The 21,314-nt window shown below is 46.8% G+C and overlaps 1 protein-coding gene and 1 long non-coding RNA gene across 2 annotated transcripts in view; one reads left to right on the plus strand and one right to left on the minus strand.

Annotated features, from left to right (window-relative positions):
- The window catches only part of Spryd3 (SPRY domain containing 3), an 18,458-nt gene extending 6,266 nt beyond the window's left edge, over window positions 1-12,192 (minus strand). The window contains exons 1-6 of the mRNA XM_031356641.1: window positions 12,078-12,192; window positions 9,885-10,031; window positions 8,013-8,088; window positions 6,425-6,549; window positions 6,041-6,176; window positions 4,344-4,529 (exon numbers count right to left, since the gene is read on the minus strand). Of these exons, the coding sequence (XP_031212501.1) occupies window positions 4,344-4,529; window positions 6,041-6,176; window positions 6,425-6,549; window positions 8,013-8,088; window positions 9,885-10,031; window positions 12,078-12,100 (693 nt within the window). The 5' untranslated portion in view covers window positions 12,101-12,192. The remainder of the gene's footprint in view (window positions 1-4,343; window positions 4,530-6,040; window positions 6,177-6,424; window positions 6,550-8,012; window positions 8,089-9,884; window positions 10,032-12,077) is intronic.
- Window positions 11,943-12,995, plus strand: LOC116080288. The gene is made up of 2 exons (XR_004114380.1): window positions 11,943-12,288; window positions 12,578-12,995. It is a non-coding gene; the product is annotated as an uncharacterized LOC116080288 (long non-coding RNA).
- Window positions 12,996-21,314: the final 8,319 nt, after the last annotated feature.

Raw genomic sequence — 21,314 nt, forward strand, 5'->3', positions numbered from 1 at the left:
AGGGAGGGGAGAAGGGACGGAGGGAGGGAGGGAAGAAGGGAGGGAGAGAGGGAAGAAGGGAGGGAGGGAGGGAGGGAAGGAGGAAAGAAGGACAGAAGGAAAGAAGGAAGGAGGTAGGAAGGAGGCAGGCAGGCAGACAGGCACTGTAGCTTAGTTTAAGTATCTGGCTAGCACTCAGGAAGCCCTGGGTTTGATCCCCAGCCATCATACAAAGCAAGTGTGGTTATAGTTCCAGCACTCAGGAGGCGGAGGCAGGAGGATCAGGTTAAAGCTAGCCTGAGTTACATGAGATACTGCCTCCAGAAAAGAAAGAAGAAAAAAAGAAAGGAGTAAAAAAGAGCACTGGCCAGGCTATGGGTGGGTAGACACCTTTAATCCCAGTGCTCAGGAGACAGAGGCAGGTGGATCTGTCTACAGAGTGAGTTCCAGGACAGCCAGGGCTACACAGAGAAACCCTGTCTAGAAAAACCAAAACAAAGAGCACCACCTATAGATGACCAACAGAGCACCACATTCAGTGTGATGCTCAGTGTGTGAGCTGATTCCTCTTGTGTTAGCAACTGATAGGAAGCTGCAGCTGTAGCCAATGTCCAATAATACTACCTGGGGAAAAGATTGAACTTCAAACCTACTTCTTTTCCCTTTGCAGCTGGGGCTGAAGGAACTGAGGGCTTCATGCATATGAGGCAAGTGCTTGACCACTAAAATGCTCAAAATTCAAAATCTGAAGTATAGCCTAGCAGGGTGGCATCTGCCTTTAATTCCAGCATCCAGGAGAGAGAAGCTGGAGGATCCCTGTGAGCCAGTTATGTAGCCATCCTGGTCTACATAGAGAGTTCCAGGCCAGCCAGGCTACAAAGTGAGACCATGTCTAAATAACAATAAAATCTGAAGTATGGCTTCTGCTGAAATACGTACAGTTCTCATACAATCAATCACAAATGAAAAACCTTCAGTCAAGGACCATCAGTATTAAACTGTCAAAAAGGGCACAGACAGGTCAAGGAATGACTACCTGGGCCTACTTTTTCTATTCACTGACTGTTTGACAATTGCAGTACATTCCTTCTCTTTTCTCTGGGACTACTCTCTACAGAACCAGAGAATGTTTGAAAATGTGGGTGCATATGCTGGGCTGTCATACTAGTAATAACTGTGTCTGAAGCCTAATGGTGCTAATTGTCCGGCACATAAACAAACTGCCCTGCACTGGCAAGATGGCTCGGCAAAACTTGCTGCCAAACTTGATGAGCTGAGTTGGACTCCCAGGACCCACACGGTAGTAGAAGGAACCAAGTCCTGCAAATTAACCTCTGGCCTCCACTCCACATGCATGTCATGATATGTACACATGTGTGCACACATATAAATAAATAAATAAATAACTGTCCCTACTTAAATTCCACTTATGGTTCTTTTGAGAAACCTTAGATTAAGTCAGACTTGAGGCCTGCCCACGTCTCCAGGTTCCTGGGGTACTATCCTAAGACCACCCTCCAGGCTGGAAGAAGGCCTTGGATCCAATGATGAGTCCCCAACAGCAAGAACAAAGAAGAAAATGTATGCTAGCCATCTTTAGAGAAATAAACTCTCCTCCTAGGATAGCACAACTCTGATTATAAATACAGTAGATGGTACAAACAAACAGAGGACGAGGCGAGGCAAGTTATCCTCGTTTGAAAGATGGGGCAGTTGGCAAACCTAAAAGGGCATACGTCCTCCAAGAGACTCGTTCCTCAGGCTGCAGAGGTGGCTCCATGGGTGAAGGCACTTGCTGCCAAGCCTGACCACCCTGGAACCTGGAACCCATATGATAGAAAGAGAGAACCAGCTCCCACGTCTGTCTCTGACTTACACACACACACACACACACACACACAAATTAAACAAATAAATGTAATCAATGAATAAGAATACACTAGAGAACTGGAGAGAGAAAGAGAAAGAGACTCCTAGCTAAACATGGTAGCTCACATCTGTCTGTAATCTCAGTACTCAGGAGGTTGAGGTAGGACTGCCACGAGTTCAAGGCCTGCTTGGGCTAAATAATGTATTCCAGGGCAGACTGACTAAAGTATGAGACTGCCTGGAAACAAACAAAGAGCTGCCCAAGTGCACTGAAGATGAGCCTGTGCTCAGAGTGCAGTGGACCTACCCACCAGGCGTCTCGAGCTGAGGTGAGGACTTGAAGACAGTCAAACTCTGCAGCTATGCTAAAGAGGAAAAAATTCCTACACAAGTAGACTAAGGACGCTGAGGGGAGGGAAGGAAGGAAGTCTATTTATAATGTCTACAGGATTCCACCTCAGTTAGAAAAGATGTCTGGGAGGAGCTGGGAGTAAAGTGGGGACAGGTCCAGGCAGGGAAAGGGTGCCAGGAAAACGGTGAGGAGAGGTCAGAGATGAGAGCTAGAACATGGCCCTGGCCCAGGACCAAGTTCAACTCTGTAGATGTTGTCAAACGATGGTAGAAAGGAGCAATGAGCCAAGGAGGGGCATCTGAGACCTTGGCTCCCTAGAGCCAGCAGTGAAGCAGCCATCAACACAGCCCAAGGGCTGACTTTCTACTACCTTGTATGAGCTCATTCCACCCTGAACTCCACAAGGAAAGGCCTTGCTCAGAAACCCACTTCCACCCCCCACTGCTTCTGTTTTCCTATCAGAGGCTACTTTGAAACCCCCCACGTGGAGGTGAGAAGGTCAAACTGTGGAGAAAGAGGCCAGGCTGGGAACAAGGAGGCAGCAGTGAAGAGTTCTCAGTGAGGACTGAGCATCTCACAAGAGATCAGAGTTAGACTCCTGACTTGCAACCATCTACTCCCAACACAGCAAGAGATGCAGAGATAGACTGGAGGACTCAAACCCCAGAGAGAGAGACACTACAGCAGGTCTGAAGAGAAGGAGTTGAAAGCAAGCTAGGTGGCTTCAGGATCCTCCCTGACGCATTACCCATCTGCCTTGTCATCTTCTACAAAAAAGTCAGAAGATATTGACACTTAAGTCTATTCAAAATCCCCAAAACCGGCCGGGCGGTGGTGGCTCACGCCTTTAATCCCAGCACTTGGGAGGCAGAGGCAGGTGGATTTCTGAGTTCGAGGCCAGCCTGGTCTACAGAGTGAGTTCCAGGACACCCAGGGCTACACAGAGAAACCCTGTCTGGAAAAAACCAAAAAAAAAAAAATCCCCAAAACTGGGCCTGGGTACAGGCCATCCCTACTACTTGGAGGGAGAGGCATATGGGTTCAAAATTCAAGACCTGCCTGGGTTTCAAACTGAGTTCAGAGCCGGGCGGTTGGTGGTGCAGGCCTTTAATCCCAGCACTTGGGAGGCAGAGGCAGGCGGATTTCTGAGTTCGAGGCCAGCCTGGTCTACAGAGTGAGTTCCAGAACAGCCAGGGATATACAGAGAAACACTGTCCCCCCCCCCCCAAAAAAAAGCTATAAATCTCAGTAGCAGACTCTTTTAGCATGTGAAAGGGTATGCTCAATACCCAGCAGCGCGCACACACACACACACACACACACACCCCGACAATGACCTCCTAGAATAACCCTGGCCCACCTCTGTTCCTCACTTCTATAATGAGAAAGCCCACCTGACTTGAATCAAGGCTGAATGGAAGCATAAACAGTGGGCTTCCACATCAGTCCTCAGACACTGAAGAAGAGAAAGCTGCTTCTACGTATTCTGGGAATCAACACCAACCTGAGCTCCCACGTGAAGGGAAAAGGAGGAATTGTTCTCAGAACACAGCTCTGGACTCCAAGAACCACGTCAAGGCCCTAACTCTCACTTCCCAGATCCACACAAAAGCCACTGTACGGGTACAGTGTCATAGGACTGCCAAGAGGCCAAGGTGGGCAGAGTGCAAATTCAAGGCCAGCCTAACCACATGCCGGAGATACATCAAGATAAAGAGAAGAAAAAGCCCACTTGGTGATATGCCTGTAATCCCAGACCTGGGGGGCAGATGTGAGCTCCAGGCCAGGCTGGACTCTGAGACACAGTGAGATCCTGTCTCAAAGAAAGAATGAACACACAAACACACACATGCACACACAGACACGCACACACACAGACACACACACAGACACACAGACACATACACACACACACACAGACACACACACAGACACACACACAGACACATACACAGACACACAGACACACACACACAGACAACACACACAGACACACACACACACACACACAGACACTCACACACACAGACACTCACACACACACACACACACACTGTCCTTCCTCCTCACTCTAAGCAATACCAATGTGCTTAGATGCCTCCCCTGTTCTTCCCAGCCCGTTTACCCAGTGCCTTCTACTTACCGTCCCACAGACTCTGACGTCATGCAGCCGGCCCCACTCATCCTCGTAACTGTCCACCATCATGACACTGTCATCCTCACGGCCCAGCTCAGCGTTGAGGTGCAGCCTCACCTCCTCACCCAGGGAATGCATACCAACTGCTGGGAAGAGCCCATCTGGGGACATGGGCATGATGGTGGAGCCCACCTGCAGCAGAGAGAGAAAGAGGGAGCTACCGACTCACCCACTCTCAAAAGGGCATCCCCAAGATGATGCAACCAGTAATTATCACGTACACATTCACAGACTGAGGCTCAGTAGAGTCTTAAAGATTTGCTAAGTATTCATTCCCTGTAAGACCCAAGGAGCTAGACAGTAAGCCTCAACCTCCAGCCTTGCTGCCAAGTGCCCTGCAAACACAGCCTGAGCGCCACGGCAGCACCAAGGCACACTGCTAAGGCTGCAAAGGGAGCTGACCTCCTGACAATCTTCCGCCAGCAGAGTGGGAAGACAGAAGGCGAGGCAGAGAGTTTTAAGGCTCTCTCTCTCTCTCTCTCACTGCTACAGTCATCTCTGAAGAGAAAAGGGCTCAAGAAGTAAAAGAAAGAAAACAAAAACAAAAACAAAAAAAAACAAAGGACATATCCCCCAAAATATTCAAATCAAACTTCTGGACATTCCACTTAATACAGCCACACCATAATCTTTCCCTTTTCACATTTTAAAAAATGATTTATTGGGGCTGGAGAGATGGCTCAGCGGTTAAGAGCACTGACTACTCTTCCAAAGGTCCTGAGTTCAAATTCCAGCAACCACATGGTGGCTCACAACCACCCATAATGAGATCTGACGCTCTCTTCTGGTGTGTCTGAAGACAGCTACAGTGAGTGTACTTGCATATATCAATAAATAAATCTTAAAAAACAATTTAAAAATAATTTATTTTTATTTCATGTGCATTACTGTTTTGTCTACATGTATGTCTGTGTGAGGGGGTTAGATCCCCTTGGAACTGGAGTTAAAGACACTTGTGACCTGCTAGGAAACATGGGTGCTGGGAACCAAACTTAGGACCTCTGGAAGAATAGCCTAACTGCTGGGCCATCTCTTTTTATATTTTCATTGTTTGAGAATTTCACACATGCGTATAAGGTGCTTTGATCAAATCCACCCCCATTCCCTCTGCTCCAGTTCCTTCCCTCCAGCATCACCACATATCCCTCCTAACTTCACGTGCTCCTTGTTTAATCCCACTGAGTCGACTTTGTGTTGTCTATGTATGCACAGGTATAGTGTGAGTAGGCTCTCAGGGGCTCCATCCCGAAAGAAAACTCTTGATAAAATAGTGCCCCATGTAGCCCAAACTGTACTTGAATTCATTCTGTAGCAATAATGACTTTGAACTTCTGACTCTCCTGAGCACTGCAGCACCCTACGCATGTACGGCTGGAGACTGAATCAGAGCCTCAAGCATGGCGGCTGAGCTTACTGGCTATCGCCTAACTGCGTCCACAAGCCCTCCAGTCACAGGCCTCTGCCCCTGCTGGCTGTAGTCACTGGCGGCTCTAAGTCTATGATCTGGATCATGTCTCAACTGCCCAGGGCAGGGAAGTGTCTAGACAGGATTTAAGAACAAAACCATCAGACTCTTCCTGGTCGTCTCACAAATCCTCAGGCAGGTTCCAACCACTTGAACCCTCCCGGGGTTGCCTACTCACCCGTTTCCCATTTTTGGTGAAGAAGATCTGGGCAGTCTGCACATCAAAGGACACAGGCTCAATTCCACAGCCAATCCGATCTCCAGAGTTGCACTTTGACCCAAACTGGCGCCCCTTGGCTCGGCCGTTGTATAGCCTATGGAGAGAGTGGCACAAGACATAGAAAGAACTATGTATGGTACCTGCTCCTGTTCCTCCCCAGCCCTAACCCACAGCTCCACTCTGAACAGCATCCACCTGTGCCCTGCTATTCACATCACCCTCTCTGCCATCCACACACAGGGTAGCTTATGAAAAACCCCAAGGGAAGTAGAGGAGAAAACCACTCAGAGGCAGCGTACTCTTCATACCCAGACTTCAACCCCACAGCAAAGGACCACTCACTTGCCATCATCAGCATGGTAGGCTACGGAATCAGGCAACCAGCCAGGCTGGTGATCCAAGCTGTAGTACTGAGGGACCAGCCCCACAGCAATGGTGCCCCGGACGCCACTGTCCACGATAGATACCTGAAGGGACAAGAACAGGACACAGTTCACAGGAAGAGAAAGCTGAATAAACTTGTGGAGAAGGACAGGAAAAGTGGGTGACCTAAGTGAGGACAAGAGGGTAGGACCTGACGGGGGAGAACAGGGGAGGCAGGACCCTTTACTGTGGTTACTCAGACAATCATCTTTGAGCTTTAGCTGGGCGTGATGGCTCAAGCCTTTAATGCCAGCATTCAGGAGGCAGAGACAGATGATAGCTCCAAGCCAGCCTGGTCTACACAGAGAGATATAGAGAATTTCAGGCCAATCAGGGCTACATAGTGAGATCCTGTCTCAAAAAAGAGAAAGAAAGAGAGAGAAAGAAAGAAAGGAAAGAAGGAAGGAAGGAAGGAAGGAGAAAGAAAGGACAGAGAAAAGCAAGCCAGCCAACCAGTCAGGTTGTGGTGGTGCTCGCCTTTAATCCCAGCACTTGGGAGGCAGAGGCAGGTGGATTTCTGAGTTCGAGGCCAGCCTAGTCTACAGAGTGAGTTCCAGGACATCCAGGGCTATACAGAGAAACCCTGCCTGGAAAAAAAAAACAAAACAACAACAACAACAAAAAAAGTACATGCTAGAGCTGGCAAGATAGTTCAGCGGGTAAGAACACTGACTACTCTTCCAAAGGTCCTGAGTTCAAATCCCAGCAACCACATGGTGGCTCACAACCATCTGTAATGAGATCTGATGCCCTTTTCTGGTGTGTCTGAAGACAGCAATAGTGTACTTATGTATAATAATAAATAAATCTTTAAAAAAAAAGTACATGCTGATCTAAGTTTGGTTCCCATGACTCACATCAGGTAGTTCACAACCACCTATAACCCCAGCTTCTTGGAGATCTGACACTAATTTCTAGTCCCCATGGGCGCTATAATCACATGCACATACCCATACACAGGCATTTATAATAAATAATAATTAATAATTATTAATAAGTTAAGCACAGAATCAATTCTGGACTTCTATTAGGACAGCAGTGCTTAATCAGTGGGGCATGACCCCTTTGGGGGTCAAACAACCCTTTCACAGTGGTTCCTTAAGACCATTGGGAAACATATATTTACACTAAAATCATAACAGTAGCAAAATTATAGTTATGAAGTGGCAACAATCATAATTTTATGGTTGGGGTCACACACGGTACCTCCTGAACACGTGAGGAATTGTGTTCAGGGTCACAGCATTAGGAAGGCTGAGAACCAGTGTATTAAGGGTTAGGAAAGAGAGGCAAGGGTCAAGGTCTACCTAGGCACAGGGATAGCGGAGCAGAAGCGCGGGAGTAAGGACACTCCAGGGCACCTTTCTCTCAGATCGACAATCATGTTGGCCTGCACCTCCTCCCAAGGCCAGGTCTCAAAGAGAGGAGCTTCATGAATTCACTCTTCATTATCAACCCCATCACTACACCCCAGCCCCCCAATTCTGCCCACCTACTGCTTGATCACCTCAAAATAATTGCTGTCCTTGGTCAGGGGTCGAGACGCCACATAGCAGCCAACTTCACCAGAATTTCCATGGTAACTAAAGGAATATAAGAGAGGTTCTATTAGCAGGCAAGACCAGGTGTTGGGAGGAAGTCCTAATACTAATAACCCCAACTTTGTGAGCGCTACCACAGGGAGCTAGCTCATCAAGGCACACTTTAGGAAATCTGTGCATAGCCAGGCACGGTAGCACTCAGGGGGCAGAGACAGGAGGATCTCTGAGTTTGGGACCAGCCTGGTCTAAAGAGTGAGTTCCAGGATAGCCAGGGCTACAGAGAAACTATGTCTTGAAAAGAAATAGAGGAGGCTGGGTGGTGGTGGCTCATGCCTTTAATCCCAGCAATTGGGAGGCAGAGGCAGGTGGATTTCTGAGTTCGAGGCCAGCCTGGTCTACAGAGTGAGTTCCAGGATAGCCAGGGCTACACAGAGAAACCCTGTCTCGGAAAAAAAAAAAGAAAAGAAAAGAAAAGGAAAAGAAAGAAAAAATCTGCATGTGCATATGCACACACACACAAACACACACAGTACCTTATGTACACTGCTTCTAGCCAGGGTCCAACATACACTAGATCAGTACAGCCTAGTTTCTTCATTTTCAGAAGGAAAAAAATATACAACCTTCCCTCATTGCTTTTTAGGGGTCCCACAGTGTTGTCTAACCTCAATTCTTCTCGTTGCAACTTTGGTCCTTGCCTTCAGCCCTGTCCTCAGTAGAGCTAGAGAACAGCTGATCTCTACCCTCTGTCAAAACCCTCCAGACTGATTCAGTCCCCTGTATTTTAGCTTTCTTCCCCTTAGGCTAAATAATGCTCATTCCTTCTCCCTTTAGATGACAACTGCCTGATGTAGGCAGGAAGAAGTCAGGGAAGGTTCAAGACAAAAAAGATAAAAACACAAAACAAAGGTCTAGAAAGACAGAGTGGGTGATTACCCGACTCCCTTAGGCAGTATTTGCAACTATGCAGTACCTATGATATTACAGAACTGGCACTCCCAGACAGGTCCTGCTGCCTTACAGGAACCCCCCACACACACACCCCTACTTCCGCTGAGCCCAGTCTTTGAAGTGCAAGCTTGAGGGGATACAGGCCACACAGACTGACAGTCATGGCAGAGTCTGGCACCCTCCTATATCTGCCATCCTCCTATATCTGACTTGAGAGTCAGAACAGGGCCTTCCTGGATCCTTTCTTTGCCAGACCGAAAGAGAGAGAGCCGAGATGGCTGAGGTGGTACCTGCCTGTAAACTCAGCTCTAGGGAAGCTGAGGAGAAGGACTGTAAGTCACAGGACAGCCTGGCTGTCTCAAAAACAAAACAAAGGGCCTGGAGAGATGGCTCAGCAGTTAAGAGTATTGATTGCACTTCCAGAGGTCCTGAGTTCAAATCCCAGCAACCACATGGTGGCTCACTACCATCTGTAATGAGATCTGATGCCCTCTTCTGGGGTGTCTGAAGACAGCTACAGTGTACTTATATATAATAAATAAATCTTTAAAAAAAAAAAAAAGAACAAAGGCCAGTGAGAGGGACCAGTGTATAAAAGCACTTGCTGAAGGACCAGAGTTGGATCCCTGGGTCCCACGTGACCTAAGGAGAATCAACCACCTCAGGTTGTCCTTAGACAGCCATTACCCATGCACTAAATAACAAATCAAAACATCAACAACAGTCTGAATGACCCGGTGACAAGGGACAAAAAGGAATGCACAAAGCACTGGGGTGCCCCTCACAGTGGAGTGTAAATGGTCCTCACCCTCCAAACACTCCTTTCCCTCTCTGAGACCCGGAAAAGGACTGACAGGGACAGGGTGGAACCATTTTCCTACGCTCACCTCAAAGTGTCACCATCTACAAGGATGTGCTTGAACCTCTCCTGATATCGGAAGGCCCGGACCTCTCGAATCTCCCGAATCCTCCTTCGCCAGTTCAGAAACCGGTAGTGCAAGTTGAGATCATCCATCTTGTTCATGAGAACAAACCTATGACAAGAGAGATGGCTGAGAAGGAAGTGGGGCTCAGTGCAGAGGACCTCAGCCTGCCCGACCTTGAATGCACGAAGTGCCCCAGACTTGAGGCCCGATGTCCAAATGCATCAAAAACTCCAGGCTCAGCCACTCAGGCAATAGATATTTATTGGGCTTTTTACTGTGTGCCCTGCTATCAGAGCTAGGAACAAAGTTATGAGCAAGGTAGATGAATCTGGATACTTGTTCTCATAGAGTTTCCATTCAAGTGGGCATGGGGGAACACAGCAGATAAAAACACAAATGATCATTTTAACTAGTGGAAGAAAAAAAAAACCCACAGCGATGTAACAAAATAGTGGATAGGGACAGTTTCCAAGGTACTGCCTGTGAACTGAAGAAGATGCAGGTGATGTGACAGTATAACAAAAACCATTCCAGACAGAGGGAACAGTTGAGGCGGAGGGCCATGGGTAGAAGAAAGGTATCATGGCAGAGAAAGACAGCTGGCCAGAGCCGCTGTATGTAGGGAAAGTGAATGAGAACAGGGTAAGGGGAGGAGAGGCTGGAGAGATGGCTCAACGGTTAAGAGCACTGACTGCTCTTCCAGGGGTTCTGAGTTCAATTCCCAGCAACAACATGGTAGCTATAACCATCTGTAATGAGATCTGGTGCCCTCTTCTGGTATGTCTGAAGAGAGTGACAGTGTACTCACATATAAAATAAATAAATAAATTTTAAAAAACAAACAAACAAACAAACAAAGAGTAGAATAAGGTAGCCAGGTGTGGATGCACATGCCTTTAATGCCAACATTCCAGAGGCAGTGGCAGGTGATTATCTATGAGTGAGTATAAGACCAGCCTGGTCTCAAAGCAAATTCCAGAAGATAGCAAGATTTAGACAGAGAAACCCTGTCTCGAAAAACAAAAAGAACAGAGTAAAGCAAGAGACTATCCAGTCAGGACTTTTAAATTTTATTTCAAGGGTAATGAGAAACTTCTAGGGAATTTTAAACAAGAAAAGGTAAGATATTTTTGTTTGTTTTTCGGAGACAGGGTTTCTCTGTGTACCTCTAGCTGTCCTGGAACTTACTGGCCTTGAACTCAGAAACCAGCCTGTCTCTGTCCTGGGTGCTAGGATTAAAAGTGTGTACCACCACCCTGCCTGAAGCCCATACTGTTCAAAGCACTGAGCCTTCTCTTCTGCCATAACCCCAGCACTTTTAGTCCGTGGAGGGAAATGGATTTCTGAGTTTAACAACAGCCTGCTCTACATAGTGTGTGCCAGGATAGACAGGGCTACACAGTGAGGCCCTGTCTCAAGCAAAAGAAAAAATAACTTAGCAGATCTTAACTCCAAGTTGTAACAGAGTTCAGGGGACAACAGCTCCTAAAGCAGCAGCAATACAGGAGAAAAGCATGGGACTCTCTTGGTATTTAGACAGCATGCAAGACCAGTAAATGAATGAATGAATAAAATTTTCCAGAGATCCAAAAGTGAGAAAACAATGAAGAAATATTTTCTTCCTACCTCCCAAACACCTGGCACAGTGCCCTACACACAGTAGGTGCTTAGCAAGCCTGGGCTAAGCTGAGTTCGATTCCAATGTGCACATTGGGACTCTTCTGCAGGAGCTACAGTCCAGCACATGCTCCACAAGAGTAGACACCTGCGGCGCAGCACTAGGATCCCCGAGGGCCCTGGGCCAGGACTCGAACCCAGGTAGATGCCTGAGCCCTAGACTGGAAGGCATCGGACCTTCGAGAACCTGACAGCCTCAGCACCAAGCAGCTGCCGCAGCACGGGGTCCGGGCGCCGCCGCCTCAGCACCGCGGGGTCTCTCAGGTGACACCCGGGGCCACCCGGCCTTAACCTGTCAATGAGGCTACGCCCCGTCGTCACAGGCCCTGGCTGCAATGGGGAGGGTGTGAGGCGGGAGGAACGCCCGTGACCGGAGCCCCTGGCCCCGCCCCGAGCCCGCAGCCGTCGCCCAGGACCCCCGCCTCGAGATCTGCAGAGACCGGGGCCTCCGGGACCCCGCCTCCGATCCCCGCCTACCGGGGCCGCCGCGTCCTCCTCATCCATAGGCCTCTCAGCTCCGCGTTGTAGCTCTTCGGCCGCCGCCACCACACACATCCGGGTCCCCGCCCTTCCTCTGCTCCGTGAGGTCCGCCCCTTACCGCTGAATCTGACCAATCTGCAGTGCTCTGTGAAGACGGGCGCCCTCAGCAGCCAATCGGAAGGCTCGAGAGGTGCGGGGCGCGGCCCGGTGAGCCGGGTACCTAACACTCGGCCGCGTCTGAGGAACCCTGGTGTCGGGAGGGTGGGGGAGGCGACGTGGCGGCCGAGACGCCACCTCGGGCGCTAGGAGCTCAGGGAAGCGGTCGAGGGGCGGCTCCCTTGGGGGGGGGCCGAGGGCGGAGCAGGTCCCTGTGCCGCGCGAGCGTCGCATTTCCAGAGCCAGAAGTGATGCTAAAAGCCTCACTGTAATGTCCTTTTGAGCCACTTAACGGCCTTCGGAAAAACATTCTTAATATTATCTCCTTTTTACCCTTGAGGAGCCAGAGGCCGATCTCCACAGCGGCATCACTCGGCTAGCACCATATGCTTTCTTCTCTCCGGAGCACCACTTTGCACTACGTTCGTTCATTCCAGGACGGACGTTCCAGAACAGGAGAGAACTTCAGATGCAAAAGGCACAGTGGGATGAACCCCGGTGCTGTTTGAGCTTACTAGGAAAGTTAGCTCGGGTCAGAATGTACCGGAAAGGATACTAACCTTTATCATGCACCTCCTATACAGGGTGTGATTGCCCTTGGAAGGAATTGGGATGCTTGGACAACTTCCATGTTTTGCTGCTAAGACTGAACATTCTTTCCAGAAAGACTCATGCTGTGTCAGAAACATAAATGAACATATTTGTGTCTTTCCACATCTAAATTTATTGAGTATCAATACATTTACAAGCGATGTCGACTTCATTGTCTCCAATCTGCCAATTAGGCCGGATTTACGTTGATAATGGGCCCTTACCAAGCACACGTACTTTTACTTTAATATTAATTATTAATTCTTGGGTCACAGGTTACACATCATGTGTGCACTTACGTAGGTTAACAACATGGCTACAAAAGAGTTAAAGAAGCCACAGCATAATTCAAGAGTTCAGAGGCCTCCCTAGAGGCAAGAGCTGATAGATTGCAAAGCCACTGCAGCCAGAGAACAAACCCAGCTGGAGAGCTGCTGGAGATTGCAGCCTGGAATGTAGCCATAGCTGTTGCTTTACAGCCAAGCAGCTGGGGGGTTGAGCAAGGCCTTGGGGCTGAGTCCAGCTTCAGAGGCAAAACGCAAGATTGGATAAGGATGAGCGCGTGGGCGGGTGGTGACCTGAGTAGGTTCCATCAGCCCTGGACCTGAGGTGGGCTGAGGCCCCAGAGACAGTCAGGATTCCTCTGTTGTCCTTTGAGGCACACACAGGGTAATTGGTAGGGACCACTGTCCTCACAGGGTTAGACACCATCTTCATTATGGGGTACATAATGAGCTGAGGGTGTTGCACCATTTCTGGGTCTGATCATGTTTAATACATTCTTGAACCTGATGACACTTAAGTGATCTTAATACACCCACTGACCATATGTTCTCAATCCATTGTATTTGAATACATTTATAGAGTGGTACCTTTCACTTTTTTAATTAACTATTTTAGTGCTTTGCATGCATATATATATATGTATATTATCTCTATATATCTATATATTCTATATAGATATATATAATCTGTGCACCATCTGTGTGAGTTACAGACAGTGAGCTGCCATGTGGATTCATGGGAACTGAACTTGGGTCCTCTAGAAAGAACAGTTAGTGCTCTTACCCGCTGAGCCATCTCTCCCAGGCCACCTTTTCACTTTTAATTATAAGCCTAGAATTCATGCATGGTGCTAGTGGTATGTAAGTGCAGAGTCCCACTCAAAGTAGGAGTCATGCAAGGCAAAGACAGCCACGTTTTACACAATACAGAATAACTTAGAGCAAACGCAGTGTAATCACGATGCTCTCCTATGCAGTGCCTCATTTATTTACTGTGCAATGTCAGGTGTGGCGAAATGCACCTTTTTTGTTAAGTATTTACTTTTCGTTTATTGGAGGTGACATGGCATAAGTGTATAAAGATGAGAGAGCAGCTTCGGGAGTTGGTTCTTTCCTTATACCAGGTGGGTCCCTGGGGTTAAACTCAGATTTGGTAGCTCTGAATCACCTCACCAGATCCAGCACCTCATTTATTTATTTTTCTAAAGATTTATTTATTTATTTTTATGTATATGAGTACACTGTAGCTGTACAGATGGCCGTGAGCCATCATGTGGTTGCTGGAATTGAACTCAGTACCTCTGCTTACTAGGGCCCTACTTGCTCATGCCCAAAGTTTCACTCACTATTATATGTAAGTACTGTAGCTATCTTCAGACACACCAGAAGAGGGCGTCAGATCTCATTACAGATGGTTGTGAGCCACCATGTGGTTGCTGGGATTCGAACTCAGGACCTTCTGAAGAGCAGTCAGTGCTCTTAAATACTGAGCCATCACTCTAGCCCAAGCACCTCATTTATTAAAGTCAACTGTGCATCAGTGTGTCTTGTCTCCTTTAGACCTCGGACGAGTACCATGTTATTCTAACTACAAATCTACAGTGCTGGGCAGGCAGAGGACTAGTTCCATGTTATGCTAACTAAATACTTCTCTACAGTGCTGGGCATGCAGAGGACTAGGGCTGTAGCTCAGTTGGTAGAGTACTTATCAGGCATGGGCAAGGTCTTAGGTTCATTTTCCATACTGACAAAAAAGAAAAAAAAGTTAATTATAGCAGTTAGGGCTGTAGCATACTAGAATGCTTTTACCCAGCAAGTTCAAACTCAAGGCTCTGAGTTCAATTCCCAACATAGAAGAAGAAAAAAAAAACAAAAACAAAAACAAAAAACACGAGACAGTCCTTACTGGGTAGCTTTGGCTGCCTGGAACTCACTATGCAAACCAGGATGACTTCAAACAAAGATCTGTCTGCCTTTGCCTTCCAAGGGCTGAAATTGAAGGTACAAGCCATCCTCCTTAAAATGTTCACTACCTCTACAGAGATCCCTCCTGAGATTAGCTAGGCCACCTCCTGCTTCAGCTGTGCGTAATAAACCAGCATGGTGATTCAGCTGTAGATGGTAATCACACTAAATTTCCAGTTGCTGGTCCATTTCAGAAGAGCCCATCACCCACCTGAGCCCAGCTTTTTTGTGAGTGCCTGCTGTCTCCTCCTCCTTTCCCACCTCCCCAGTCCGCAGGTCAGTCTCCTCAAAGCCAGCAGGTTGAGGCAGGTGGGGATAAGAGCTCAGCACTCTTTAAAGGCTGTGGAGACTGGTTACGGAATGGAGCAGAGAAGCTTTCCCCAGAGGACATTAAAATCAAGTTCTCGGCCCTCAGGAATAGTTGTAGTCCATATGGGTTAATGACTCCATCCTTGCTCCGTAGAACACTTCTAATTCATGAGAAAAGAGGGTTAAGTGCTGGAGGGTAGGGAGGAATGATGTGAAAGGGTGTCCTCTGGACATGGGGTGGTTTGCCTGTTCCATTCGTGAACTCACAGTAGCTATAGCCACCTGAACAAGATGAAGTCAGTACGACCAGTCAGTGCCAGGAGATAGCACTCATTGGACTCAAAGAAAAGAAGGAAAAAAGGAGAGGCTAAGAAGGTGGGAGAGGGGATTTCTTGAGGTATCTAGGAGGAGTAACAGGGGGAAGTTAGGGGCAGGTGTGATCAATGTCAAATACATATTGAATAAAATTGTCAAAAAGTAACTGGGCTCAGTGGTTAAGAACACCTGATGTTTTTACAGAGCACCCGGGTTCTATGCCCAGCACCCACCTGGTGATTGACAATGACCCATAACTCCAGTTCCAAGCAGATATGAGATGCCTTCTTCTGACCTCTGCAGGCACACAGTACACAGACTTACATGCAGTCAAAACACTTACACATAAAACAAATTAAAAGCTGGGCGGTGGTGGCGCACGCTTTTAGTCCCAGCACTTGGGAGGCAGAGGCAGGTGGTTTTCTGAGTTCGAGGCCAGCCTGGTCTACAGAGTGAGTTCTAGGACAGCCAGGGCTACACAGAGAAACCCTGTCTTGAAAAACAAAACAAACAAAAAACAAAAACAAAACAAAAACAAATCAAAAAATGTTTTTAAAAAAGGATGAAAAAAATACCTATGTTTCCAAAAGGAGTTTGAAGATGGCTTCTGGGTCATTCATCACAAACCCTGATTCCTGAGGACAACGAACATGTTGGGAGAAGGAGAAAGAGGGGCCAGATCCTTGACCCCTTTTGATATGGGCTCATATTCTCACTTAGGGCCTCGTGAACGCCCTGGCCCCCAGACAGGTGAAGCAGCCATGCTCTCACCTATAGTTCTCTCTGCCCACAGCATGCATGGGTGCTAACCCTAACCCCCTAACTCACACACACACACAGAGAGAGAGAGAGAGAGAGAGGAACATTTAGCTGCATAAACAGCAGTTTTGAGGTAAAGCATAAGAATTGATTATAGCATTCGGCTGGCCTAATAAAATTTGTATTTTAATAAAATAAATAAAACATTTGTTTTGGTTTGGCTTGTTCTATTTCTTAAAATAGGGTTTCTCTGTATAGTCTTGGCTGTCCTAGAACTCGATCTGTAGACCAGGCTGACCTTGAACTCACAGAGATCCGCTTGCCTCTACCTCCCAAGTGCTGGGATTAAAAGTGTGTCTCACTAGCACTTGGCTAAATTTTTTTTTAAGAAAAGAGAAAATAAATAAAATATTGGCATAATCATGATAGTGACCGTGTTGTGGGTCCCAAAAGTCCCCTTGTGGTCCTTTATAATCCCTCCCATCCATCCCCAAGCCCCTTCTCAGGATACCAGTCATCTGCCTAGAAACATATTATGCTTATGTATTCATTCATTTTGTGTGTGTTTATATGTGTGTGTGCATATGCACATACACAAATGCATCATGGAACATGTATGGAGGTCAGGGGACAACATTCGGGGAGTCAGATACACTCCTTCAAACACTGGGTCCCAGGGTAGAACACAGTCATTAGGGTGTGCAGCGAAAACTTCACCCACTAAACTATCTCAGTGGGCCTGCATTTTATTTTCTAGAATTGTATATAAGAGAAACGAAACACTAAATATTATTTTTGGTGGGCTGTGCCTGCCTTCTTTCACTCAGCACAAACTGTTTTGAGATTTATTCATGTTGTACAAGTCTTTGTATTAACTCAAACAGTTTCAGTCACACTAAAAAAGAGATAACAAATCAGTTTAAGCAAAGGAAAAAGGGTCCAGAAGATGGATCAGTGGGTTCAAGTACTTGCAGCCAAGCCTGTTGATCTGAGTTTGACTCCTGGAACCCACATGGTGGAAGGAGAGAACTAAATAAACGTAACTGCTTAAATATTTTAAAACTGTTTGTGTATTTATTTGTTTTGTGTGTATGACTGGTTTGTCTACATGTGTGTGCCGCAGGTATGCCTGATGCCGTTGGAAACCGTGGGGCTGGAGTCACTCTAAGGTTTAATTTGGCAGCCCGTTATGGCAGGGAGGGTTTGGCACCAGGAGCAGCTCTAGTGACAGGTGTGTGAGACAGCGTTTCTCATATCTCAGATGGCATCTCTAGGTGCCACGCCTACTCGTCTACTCCAGTTAAATCCAAAATATCGTGGGTAAAAGCCTGATTAGGATTAGAGGCAATAAGGATCCAAAAGGAGTTCTGTGCCTCCTGGATATTCAGACAGTCGCTGGTATCTCCTAACTCAGACGTGTTCCAGATTAGTCTTTTCAATCGTCAACACGCCCTTATATTTAGGCATAAAGATACTCCAAGAAATGATTCGTAAATGGCTAAGACTGGGCATTGTTTCCTGGCCAGCACAACATTTCCAACCTATCCTAGTTTAATACCAAGCTGCCCCTAGCTTGGAATTTCTCTCAAGGAATCTGCCTTGCAAGACAGGTTTTCCTCATAGCTAGTGACAGAGGTCAGGCACCATTGCTTACTGTTAACATAGTTAAAATTCTCAGGGCAGCCCCACAATAGTTAGAACTGTTTTACATACTAGAGAATAATCTAAGGGCTTCCCTTACTTAAGGACATTAGCTAGAAGTGTTAGGTCAGAACCTCCCAGTCATTGCCTCCAGCAGAACCAGAGAATTAGCATAGGAATACCAAATTAGCCCCAGCAGGGAGGGGCACCATTGCTCTTCTGCCAGCTTCACAACTGGATAGCTGATCTTGGTCAGTAAGATCACTGACCTTGATGTAACGGTCACCTGCCTATGTGACTCTTGTCATCTGCCCTGCTTTCTGTATGCCATATAAGCCTGCTTTTCACTTGATGCAGGAGGACTTGGACTTGCACTGGAGGACTCACACTAGGACTCACATTAGAACTCGCACTAGGACTTGCACTGGTGCTCAGACTAGAACCAGAACTTAGATGAGTTAGGACTCAGACTCATGCAGTCCACAGTCCCCTGGGCCCAGAGCGCTTGGACCTGGGGGATGCAACACCAGTCCAGAGAAGATATCTGCTGCTTTAGACCCAGTGTGTTTTAGATGGCCTCAAATGTACCTTAACTGCTGAGCTGCCAGATTTACAATTTCTCTTTTGCAATGACTGTAAAAGTCTGATGCCATTTTTAAGAAATACATCAGGTCCTTTACTTCATGTGTCGTCTCTGCCATCATTTCTTCACCTATGCCTTGTTAACCTAACTAGGACCCTGTTTCTTCTGCGGGTTGAGGGAGGCCCAGATCAGCCGGCCTGTGGCATCTAGGAACCGTGCCTGCCTAGTAACCTACTCCTAATAGGTATGTCCAAAAGGTTCTTCAACCTCCCTCACCCTCCCACAACCTGGGGATCAAGTGTTCAAACACTCAAGTATATGGAAGACACTTCACATTCAAACTATAACATGGAAGGCATGCAAAGCACTTAAAAAAAAAAAATCAATCCAAGGCTGGAGAGATGCTCAGTGCATAAGAGCACTGGCTACTCTTCCAAAGGACCCAGACTGAATTCCCATCACTGCTCAGTGCCTAAGAGCACTGGCTGCTCTTCCGGAGGACCCAGACTGAATTTCCATCACCCACATAGCAGATCACAATCAACTATAACTCCAGTTTCAGGGGATCTGATGCCCTCTCTGGCTAGAAGGGACACTAGGCATGTGCATGGTCACAAACACACATGTGGGCACTCACACATACATACAAAATAAGTAAATAATTATAATTAAATATTATATAATTAAATAATTACAATTTAAATTTCTAGCCCATATCCAGATGAGGAACAAATTTCCTAACTAGAACACAAATCATTTCTTTTGAATTTCCTTTTTTTAAAAGATTTATTTATTTTATGTGTATGAGTACACTGTAGCTGTATAGATGGTTGTTGCTGCCACCATGTGGTTGCTGGGAATTGAACTCAGGACCTCTGCTCACTCCGGCCCAAAGACTTATTATTATATGTAAGCACACTGTAGCTGCCTTCAGACCCCAGAAGAGGGCGTCAGATCTCATTACGGGTGGTTGTGAGCCACCATGTGGTTGTTGGGATTTGAACTCAGGACCTTTGGAAGAGCAGTCAGTGCTCTTACCCGCTGAGCCATCTCTCCAGCCCATCCTTTTGCACTTCTGTCTGACAGTTTCTATTCACAACAGTTTTTTCCTCACCCCTGCAATATGTTTATGTTATAAAAGTTTAATACAATTAGATTAATTTGTCACGTGGTACATTCCAGAATACGCTAGCATCCCCTTCAGTCCTGGGGCTCAAGCCCGGGGCCTTGTACATGGTAGGCAAGAGCCTTTTCACTGAGCTTCATCCCGAGCTGAGTTTTTAAACTGTTTATTGTGTATTGATGAGTGTGGTTACCATAATGCAAAACCTAAAAGAATTATTTTGAATATCTTCATCCTAAGGAAGCAGTAAATGTTTGAAGAGATATCTTTAGCCAAATAGCACAAAGTGTTCATGTAACAAATCTCACACGCCACTCCATTGGTATATACAGCATGTTAATCAGTTAAATAAACTTGTTTAAGTATGCAATGGGTGAACAAATATCAATGCTAGACTCTCTGGGAGCACGAATCCTCTCTTTTCTGTCGACAGCTCCCAGTTACAGCCACATAAATAAGTCATCTGTATCTGTATCTAATCATTACATCCAAAAAATAATTGCATTTGCTTTACTCATTTAATTACACAAAAGGGAGGCTCCAGACCCCCCCCACACACACACTACTTTTCGTTCACTTGCCATTTCTAACTCCAAAGGACTTGACTCTGCTCTAGTCTGTCTGTCACTCTTTCTTTTTCTTTCTTTCTTTCTTTCTTTCTTTCTTTCTTTCTTTCTTTCTTTCTCTCTCTCTCTCTTTCTTTCAAGTACACTATAGCTGTCTTCATACACACCAGAACAGGGTATTGGATCCCTCGTTACAGACGAGGATCTGTGAGCCACCATGTGGTTGCTGAGAATTGAACTCAGGACCTCTGGAAAGAGCAGTGAGTGCTGTTAATCTCTGAGCCATCTCTCCAGTACTGCTCTAGTCTTTTAAAAATGCTGTGCTCTGTTCTCAGCTCTCCTCTCTCAGGTGTTCCCAAGACACTAGAAATCTAGAACATGTTAAGCACACACATGCCTATGCATATGCACTTGCCTGGTCCCCCTATCTTTCAACACAAGCATGTATCCTCTTCCTTGGACTCCCCACCTACATTCCCTTTCAGCCCTGCCCACCATCTCCCCTGACATCATTAAAAAGCCCTGTTCTTTGGAGATCCCCTTTGATTTATTCTGAGAGGGGAGGCAGGTTTCCCTCTTCTGTTAACCTCTGGTCACACTCCAAGTCTTACAGCCTTTACACTTGGAGGTGAAAAAGAAGAAATGGACCAGTTGATGGTCTGGGTGAGCTGAGAGACCCCCTGGGGCAGGCTGGCTTAGAGGTATAGAGAGCCATCCCAGAGCTTCAGGAAGGATAATGCCACCTCCAGAGCCTTTCATCAGGTTACCTGTTCTCCCATCAACAAGGTGATATTTATTTAGACTTGATCTCAAACTCTTCACATGGGTTTAAAGATGGAGGGACCAGAGATTAGGAAAGAGGATGTCCTCAAATCCTGCCACGCACACTTGCGTGATGGCGGTATTTGAGGTGAAAACTTCAAGGAAAGTCAGCCTCCTGC

The sequence above is a fragment of the Mastomys coucha genome, unplaced genomic scaffold, assembly GCF_008632895.1.
Source record: "Mastomys coucha isolate ucsf_1 unplaced genomic scaffold, UCSF_Mcou_1 pScaffold11, whole genome shotgun sequence".
Lineage (NCBI taxonomy): Eukaryota > Metazoa > Chordata > Mammalia > Rodentia > Muridae > Mastomys > Mastomys coucha.